The sequence below is a fragment of the Triticum aestivum genome, chromosome 3D (assembly GCF_018294505.1).
Source record: "Triticum aestivum cultivar Chinese Spring chromosome 3D, IWGSC CS RefSeq v2.1, whole genome shotgun sequence".
NCBI lineage: Eukaryota > Viridiplantae > Streptophyta > Magnoliopsida > Poales > Poaceae > Triticum > Triticum aestivum.
Window position 1 is genome coordinate 7,689,889 of NC_057802.1, and position 9,651 is coordinate 7,699,539.

General features: G+C 50.2%; 1 protein-coding gene across 1 annotated transcript; it reads left to right on the forward strand.

Annotated features, from left to right (window-relative positions):
- The first annotated feature begins 516 nt into the window (after positions 1-516).
- On the forward strand, positions 517-1,569 carry LOC123073685 (E3 ubiquitin-protein ligase EL5). The gene has a single exon (XM_044496744.1). The coding sequence runs from the start codon at positions 611-613 to the stop codon at positions 1,409-1,411; it is 801 nt and encodes a 266-aa protein (XP_044352679.1). The 5' UTR covers positions 517-610; the 3' UTR covers positions 1,412-1,569.
- The last annotated feature ends 8,082 nt before the right edge of the window (positions 1,570-9,651 follow it).

Below are 9,651 nucleotides of genomic sequence, written 5' to 3' on the forward strand. Positions count from 1 at the left end.
TAATTATAAATTTAAATGACTTCCACTCATATCTTTCAAAGTAAAATTCTTTCTCGTATGAACTTAATATCGAATGAAGATTGTTCCTAGCAAAGTTTGTAGCTTATGTTTGGTTGTTGTTTTCATGTTGCTTATCCTGGTTTCGCCGTCTCCACCTCAACTGGATCGTCTTCCACCTCTGCCCAGCACAAGGAGTCTCCTCCCATTCATCACGCAACCAAGTCAAAGAAAACGGGACGACGAGGACCTCTCACAAGGGTCACGTGTGTTTATATTCGCGCCTCTGCGGCATGCTCCACCCATTTGGCCCGTCATTGACCTGGCCTGGCCTCGTTGACTCGTCGTCATGCGCTGCTGCACGACTGCATCTGCATGCCCCCTTCCTTCCAGCTTCTTTCTCCCCTGCTTCATCCATCCATGTCTGTCAGCGTCACTGACCTGGCCTCTTCGCTCGAGCACTCCATCCGCATGTATATATTCCAGCTCGAGATGGAGGGAGCGCACGGCTCACTCACCACTCACCACTCACACGGAACGGAATTATTCACGACCGAAAGACCTGGTAGCTGGTAGTACAACAAGACACCGACACACCACAGGGCCGGCCGCCATGGACTCGTCGTCGTCGCGCTCGGCGGCCTCCGGGGCCGTGCCCACCGTGTCGTCCGGCGCTGCGTTCATCTCCGCGGCCATATTCCTGCTGTTCCTCACGTTCGCCCTCGCGCTCATCATCCTCCGCCACTCTTACTTCAACACCGGCGCGGCGCCCACTCGGCCGCTGGCGTGGAGCGCCCAGATGGTGGCCCCGCCTCCCAGGACCAGGGGTGTCGACCCGGAGCTGCTGCGGTCGCTGCCGGTCACGGTATACCGCGCCGTGGACGGAGTCGGATCGGTGGAGTGCGCGGTTTGCCTGGCCGAGCTCGAGGACGGGGAGGAGGCGAGGTTCCTGCCCCGGTGCGGCCATGGATTCCACGCCGGGTGCGTCGACAGGTGGCTGGCGTTCCACACCACCTGCCCGCTCTGCCGGGTCACCGTCGGTAAGCCGGACGCGCTTACGTCGACGAGTCTCCCTTCCGTACCGCGGGAGCCGGCGAACTACACAGCGAACCTGCCGGCGAGTGTACTGCTCGGGGTTACAGACCAGGCCACGCTCGACGCGGTCACCATGGCCACTGACGGAACGGTGGTGATCGACGTTCCGGAGTCAAGGACCGTGGCACTGGCAGCGACCCCGCGCGACGCGTCCAAGTCTCCGGGCGTGAACAGGCTGAGGTCGGTGAAGAGGCTGTGGAGCTTCGGGCGGCAAGGACCGTCGGGGTCCTCTACGCCCTGCGCCGGCGGCAGTGGAACGGCAGACTTAGAGCAGGGCATTAGAGCATCTCCAGCCGTTGGCCCCCCAAAGGGCGCCTAAAATCGCCGCTTGGGGTGAGCCGGCGCAAAAAATGGCCCCGGGACGAGTTGGTTCCCAGCCGCCCGGCCCAGGACCACCTCGGACGCGTTTAAAAAAGGCAAAAATATAGCAAAGTTCGGCATATATTACATAATAGTCGTGGATTTTTATTACATAATATATCTAATTAAAAAAGAAACTGGCTAAACGCGGAGTAGTCGCCGTCGTCGCCGCCATCCTCGCCGCCGTCGTCGTCGGGCTTCTCCTCCTTGACGCGGCCGTCCCTGGTGGACCCCTGACCGGCGTCGCCAACGCGAACTGGTGGCGGCGGCGCGTCGTCGTCGTCGCTGTCCTCGATGACAACGACTCCTCCTTCGTCGCGGCCTCGGCGGCGCTGCGCGAATCGCCGCAGGGCCGCGCACTGGCGCTCCCTCGCCATCTTCAGGGAGTCCGCGAGGAGTGCGAGGAAGAGCGCGAGGAGGAGGAAGAAGAGGAGGCGCCGAACCTCCTGGGCAACCATTGCCCGTTGCGTCGGCGGTGAGCCGTGGCCGTGGGTGCCGCCCTCGCCGGGGGGTATGCCAACGGCGGGTCGTTGCCGCCCTCGAGGTACGTCAGAACGCCCTCGAGGGTGCGCCCGGGGACACCCCACCACAGGTGGCGTCCCTCGCTGTTCTTCAGGCCGGCCACCACCGGCGCGCCGTTGGTGGACGCCATCCTTTGTTGTTGCCGGCGCTGGAAGTATGCCGTCCATGCCGCTTGGTTGTCGGCGGCGTACTCGGGGAGGGCGAGTTGGGCGTCGGTGAGGGAGGCCCGCACGACCTCGACCTCGTCGGCGAAGTAGGACGGTTTCGCCACGGCGTCGGGCAACGGGGGAATGGGCACTCCCCCGTTGCTGAGTCTCCACCCCGTCGGCCCGGCGCGCATGTCCGGCGGCACCGGGATGTTCGCCTGGAATAGGAGCCAAGACTCTTGTTCGCGGAGCGAGCGGCGGCCGAAGCCGTTGACCGCCGCCTCATCTCTGGGGAATCGCTCGGCCATCGGGAGAGGGAGGGAGGGAGAGGGAGGGCTCGACGGCGGCGCTCGGGAGAGGGAGGGCTCGACGGCGGCGCTCGGGAGAGGTAGAGCTCGGCGGCTAGGGCTGGTGTGGCGAGAGGCGAGGGAGGCCACCGGCTTATATAGCCGCGCCGCGCCCGTGTGTACGCGTGCGAGGGAGGGGAGGCGTCGGCGCGCCGCCCCGTGACGCGCCGCCCGTGAGGAATCAATGGTAAGGCTGACCGGCGGCAGCCTTGCCATTGATTGCACGCGAGAAACCGAGGCGTTGGGGGGAAGACGACGCGCGGTGTCGCTGACGCGCCGGGCCGCGGCTCTTTCGCGCCAAAACCGCTCGCCCCGGCGCCCCCGAGCGCCCCCAGCGCGCCGGGTTCGGCCTGGGTCCGCCGGCGCTAATTTCGGCCCAGGCCGGCAAAAATAGGGCTCCTGGGACACGACTGGGCCGATTTTTCAGCGCCGGCGCGAAAAAATTGTTGGAAATATGCCCTAGAGGCAATAATAAATTGGTTATTATTATATTTCCTTGTTCATGATAATCGTTTATTATCCATGCTAAAATTGTATTGATAGGAAACTCAGATACATGTGTGGATACATAGACAACACCATGTCCCTAGTAAGCCTCTAGTTGACTAGCTCGTTGATCAATAGATGGTTACGGTTTCCTGACCATGGACATTGGATGTCGTTGATAACGGGATCACATCATTAGGAGAATGATGTGATGGACAAGACCCAATCCTAAGCCTAGCACAAGATCGTGTAGTTCGTTTGCTAAGAGCTTTTCTAATGTCAAGTGTCATTTCCTTAGACCATGAGATTGTGCAACTCCCGGATACCGTAGGAATGCTTTGGGTGTACCAAACGTCACAACGTAACTGGGTGACTATAAAGGTGCACTACAGGTATCTTCGAAAGTGTCTGTTGGGTTGGCACGAATCGAGACTGGGATTTGTCACTCCGTGTAAACGGAGAGGCATCTCTGGGCCCACTCGGTAGGACATCATCATAATGTGCACAATGTGACCAAGGAGTTGATCACGGGATGATGTGAGTTACGGAACGAGTAAAGAGACTTGCCGGTAACGAGATTGAACAAGGTATCGGGATACCAACGATCGAATCTCGGGCAAATAACATACCGGTAGACAAAGGGAATTGTATACGGGATTGATTGAATCCCCGACATCGTGGTTCATCCGATGAGATCATCGTGGAACATGTGGGAGCCAACATGGGTATCCAGATCCCGCTGTTGGTTATTGACCGGAGAACGTCTCGGTCATGTCTGCATGGTTCCCGAACCCGTAGGGTCTACACACTTAAGGTTCGATGACGCTAGGGTTATAGGGAATAGATATACGGGGTTACCGAATGTTGTTCGGAGTCCCGGATGAGATCCCGGACGTCACGAGGAGTTCCGGAATGGTCCGGAGGTAAAGATTTATATATGAGAAGTCCCGTTTTGGCCACCGGAAGAGTTTCGGGCGTCACCGGTAATGTACCGGGACCACCGGAGGGTTCCGGGGGTCCACCGGGAGGGGCCACCAGCGCCGAAGGGCCCTATGGGCTGTATGTGGAGAGGGACCAGCCCCTTAGTGGGCTGGGCGCCTTCCCCCCCAAGGCCCATGCGCCTAAGGGTTTGGGGGAACCCTAAGGGGAGGCGCCCCCTTGCCTTGGGGGGCAAGGCAACCCCCCTGGCCGCCACCCCCTCCTCAGATTGGATCTGAGGGGGCCGGCCCCCCTCTCCCTTGCCCCTATATATATGTGGGGAGTGGGAGGGCAGCAGCAACCCAAGTCTTGGCGCAGCCCTTCCCCTCTTCCATGTCCTCCTCCTCTCCCGCGGTGCTTGGCGAAGCCCTGCAGGATTGCCACGCTCCTCCATCACCACCATGCCGTCGTGCTGCTGCTGGATGGAGTCTTCCCCAACCTCTCCCTCTCTCCTTGCTGGATCAAGGCGTGGGAGACGTCACCGGGCTGCACGTGTGTTGAACGCGGAGGCACCGTTCTTCGGTGCTTAGATCGGAATCAACCGCGATCTGAATCGCTACGAGTACGACTCCTTCATCCGCGTTCTTGCAACGCTTCCGCATCGCGATCTACAAGGGTATGTAGATGCACTCCTCTCTCTCGTTGCTAGATGACTCCATAGATTGATCTTGGTGATGCGTAGAAAATTTTGAATTATTGCTACGTTCCCCAACAGTGGTATCAGAGCTAGGTCTATGCGTAGTTTCTATGCACGAGTAGAACACAAAGTAGTTGTGGGCGTCGATTTTGTCAATTTACTTGTCGTTACTAGTCTTATCTTGATTCGGCGGCATCGTGGGATAAAGCGGCCCGGACCGACCTTACACGTACTCTTACGTGAGACAGGTTCCACCGACTGAGATGCACTAGTTGCATAAGGTGGCTAGCGGGTGTCTGTCTCTCCCACTTTAGTCGGATCGGATTCGATGAAAAGGGTCCTTACGAAGGGTAAATAGAAATTGACATATCACGTTGTGGCTTTTGCGTAGGTAAGAAACGTTCTTGCTAGAATCCCATAGCAGCCACGTAAAACATGCAACAACAATTAGAGGACGTCTAACTTGTTTTTGCAGGGTATGCTATGTGATGTGATATGACCAAAAGGATGTGATGAATGATATATGTGATGTATGAGATTGATCATGTTCTTGTAATAGGAATCACGACTTGCATGTCGATGAGTATGACAACCGGCAGGAGCCATAGGAGTTGTCTTAATTTATTGTATGACCTGAGTGTCAATGAAAACGCCATGTAATTACTTTACTTTATTGCTAACCGTTAGCCATAGTAGTAGAAGTAATAGTTGGCAAGACAACTTCGTGAAGACACAATGATGGAGATCATGTCATGGTGTCATGCCGGTGACGAAGGCGATCATGCCGCGCCTCGCAGATGGAGATCAAAGGCGCAAGATGATATTGGCCATATCACGTCACTTTATGATTTGCATGTGATGTTTATCATGTTTACATCTTATTTGCTTATAACGACAGTAGCATAAATAAGATGATCCCTCACTAAAATTTCAAGAGACGTGTTCCCCCTAACTGTGCACCGTTGCGAAGGTTCGTTGTTTCAAAGCACCACGTGATGATCGGGTGTGATAGATTCTAACGTTCGAATACAACGGGTGTTGACGAGCCTAGCATGTACAGACATGGCCTCGAAACACATGCGAAACACTTAGGTTGACTTGACGAGCCTAGCATGTACAGACATGGCCTCGGAACACAAGAGACCGAAAGGTCGAACATGAGTCATATAGTAGATACGATCAACATGGAGATGTTCACCGATGATGACTAGTCCGTCTCACGTGATGATCGGACACAGCCTAGTTTGACTCGGATCATGTATCACTTAGATGACTAGAGGGATGTCTATCTGACTGGGAGTTCATTAATCAGATGAACTTCATTATCATAAACATAGTCAAAAGGTCTTTGCAAATTATGTCATACGCTTTAGTTCTACTGTTTAAGATATGTTCCTAGAGAAAATTTAGTTGAAAGTTGGTAGTAGCAATTATGCGGACTGGGTCCGTAAATTGAGGATTGTCCTCATTGCTGCACAGAAGGCTTATGTCCTTAATGCACCGCTCGGTGTGCTGAACCTCAGCGTCGTCTGTAGATGTTGCGAAACATCTGAAATGCACGTTTTGATGACTACGTGATAGTTCAGTGCGTAATGCTAACGGTTTAGAATTGTGGCACCAAAGACATTTTTGAAACGTCGCAGAACATATGAGATGTTCCGAAGACTGAAATTGGGATTTCAGACTAGTGCCCACGTCAAGAGGTATGAGACCTCTGACAAGTTTCTTAAGCCTGCAGACTAAGGGAGAAAAGCTCAATCATTGAGCATGTGCTCAGATTGTCTGAGTGCCACAATCGCTTGAATCGAGTGGGAGTTAATCTTCCAGATGAGATAGTGATGGTTCTCCATAGTCACTGCCACCAAGCTATTAGAGCTTCGTGATGAAATATAACATATCAAGGATAGATGATGATCCTTGAGCAACTCGCGATGTTTGACACCGCGAAAGTAGAAATCAAGAAGGAGCATCAATTGTTGATGGTTAGTAAAACCACTAGTTTCTAGAAGGGCAAGGGCAAAAGGGATACTTCATGAAACAACAACTCATTTGCTGCTCTAGTGAAGAATCCCAAGGTTGAACCCAAACCCGAGACTAAGTGCTTCTGTAATGAGGGGAACGGTCACTGAAGCAGCACTACCCTAGATACTTGGTAGATAAGAAGGCAAGGTCGACAGAAGTATATTGGATATACATTATATGAATGTGTACTTTACTAGTACTCCTAGCAGCACCAGGGTATTAGATACCGGTTCGGTTGCTAAGTGTTAGTAACTCGAAATAAAAGCTGCGGAATAAACGGAGACTAGCTAAAGGTGAGATGACGATATGTGTTGGAAGTGTTTCCAAGGTTGATGTGATCAAGCATCGCATGCTCCCTCTACCATCGAGATTGGTGTTAAACCTAAATAATTGTTATTTGGTGTTTACGTTGAGCATAGACATGATTGGATTGTATTGTTCATTTAAGAAGAATAATGGTTACTCTTTTATTTGAATAATACCTTCAATGGTCTTGCACCTAAAATGAATGGTTTATTGAATCTCGATCGTAGTGATACACATGTTCATGCCAAAAGATATAAGATAGTAATGATAGTACCACATACTTGTGGCACTGCCACTTGAGTCATATTGGTATAAAACGCATGAAGAAGCTCCATGTTGATGGATCTTTGGACTCGCTCGTTTTTGAAAAGATTGAGACTTGCGAACCATGTCTATTGGTATATATGCATGAAGAAACTCCATGAGATGGATAGTTTGGACTCACTTGATTTTGAATCACTTGAGACATGAAAATCATACCAAATGGGCAAGATGACTGAAAGACCTCGTTTTCAGTAAGATGGAACAAGAGAGCAACTTGTTGGAAGTAATACATTCTGATGTATGCAGTTCAATGAGTGCTGAGGCATGCAGTGGATATCGTTATGTTCTTACTTCACAGATGATTTGAGTAGATGCTGAGTGTATTTACTTGATGAAACACGAGTCTGAATTATTGAAAGGTTCAAGTAATTTCAGAGTGAAGTTGAAGATCGTCGTGACAAGAGGATAAAATGTCTGTGATATGATCATAGAGATGAGTATCTGAGTTACGAGTTTGGCACACAATTAAGACATTGTGGAAAGTGTTTCACAATTAATACCGCCTGGAACACCACAGTGTGATGGTGTGTCCGAACATCATAACTGCACCCTATTGGATATGGTGCATACCATGATGTCTCTTATCTAATTACCACTATCGTTTATGGGTTAGGCATTAGAGACAACCGCATTCACTTTAAAATAAGGCACCACGCAATTCCGTTGATACGACACCGTTTAGAGAAACCTAAGTTGTTGTTTCTTAAAAGTTTGGGGCTGCAAAGCTTATGTGAAAAAGTTTCAGGCTGATAAGCTCGAACCCAAAGCGGATAAATGCATCTTCATAGAATACCCAAAACAGTTGGGTATACCTCCTATTTTAGATCTGGAAGCAAAAGTAATTGCTTCTAGAAACGGATCCTTTCTCGAGGAAAAGTTTCTCTCGAAAGAATTGAGTGGGAGGATGGTGGAGACTTGATAAGGTTATTGAACCGTCACTTCAACTAGTGTGTAGCAGGGCACAGGAAGTTGTTCCTGTGGCACCTACACCAATTGAAGTGGAAGCTTATGATAGTGATCATGAGACTTCGGATCAAGTCACTACCAAACCTCATAGGACGACGAGGATGCATACTACTTCAGAGTAATGCGTGATCCTGTCTTGAAAGTCATGTTGCTAGACAACAATGAACCTACGAGCTATGGGGAAGCGATGGTGGGCCCGGATTCCGACAAATGGTTAGAAGCCATGAAATTCGAGATAAATGGATCTTTAAGAAGAAGACGGACGTGGGCGGTAATGTTACCGTCTATGAAGCTCGACTTGTGGCAAAGAGTATTTTCACAAGTTCAAGGAGTTGACTACGATGAGATTTTCTCATCCGTAGCAATGCTTAAGTCCGTCGGAATCATGTTAGCATTAGCTGCATTTATGAAATCTGGCAGATGGATGTCAAAACAAGTTTCCTTACCAGTTTTCGTAAGGAAAGGTTGTATGTGATGCAATCAGAAAGGTTTTGTCGATCCTAAGGATGCTAAAAGGTATGCTAGCTCCAGCGATCCTTCCATGGATTAGAGCAAGCATCTCAGAGTCAGAATATACGCTTTGATGGAGCGATCAAAGTTTTTCGGTTTATACAAAGCTTGTTAGAAACTTGTATTTACAATAAAGTGAGTGGGAGCGCTACAACATTTCTGATAAGTATATGTGAATGACATATTGTTGATCCGAAATGATGTAAAATTTCTGGAAAGCATAAAGGGTTGTTTGAAAGGAGTTTTTCAAAGGAAGACCTGGATAAAGCTGCTTACATATTGGGCATCAAGATCTATAGAGATAGATCAAGAAGCCTGATGATACTTTCAAAGAACGCACACCTTGACATGATTTTGAAAGAGTTCAAAATAGATCAGCAAAGAAGGAGTTCTTGGCTGTGTTACAAGGTGTGAGTATTGAGTAAGACTCAAGACCTGACCAAGGCAGAAGAGAGAGACGTAGGCTCTACAGTATGCTATGCTGTGTACCGCACATGAAGTGTGCCTTGCCATGAGTTGGTCAAGGGGTACAATAGTGATCCGAGAATGGATCACATGACAGCGGTCGAACTTATCCTTAGTATCTAGTAGACTAAGGAATTTTCTCGATTATGGAGGTGAAAAGGAGTTCGTCGTAAAGGGTTACATCGATGCGAACTTTGACATTAATCTGGATGACTCTGAGTAGTAAACCGGATTCGTATAGTAGAGCAGTTATTTGAAATGGCTCCAAGTAGCGCGTGGTAGCATCCACAAGATGACATAGATATTCGTAAAGCACACACGGATCTGAAAGGTTCAGACCCGTTGACTAATAACCTCTCTCACAAGCATAACATGATCAAACCAGAACTCATTGAGTGTTAATCACATAGTGATGTGAACTAGATTGTTGACTCTAGTAAACTCTTTGGATGTTGGTCACATGGTGATGTGACCTGTGAGTGTTAATCAC

Bases quoted from the DNA above. Each gene is read 5' to 3' on its own strand.
- LOC123073685 (XM_044496744.1), top strand. From the start codon at position 611: ATGGACTCGTCGTCGTCGCGCTCGGCGGCCTCCGGGGCCGTGCCCACC.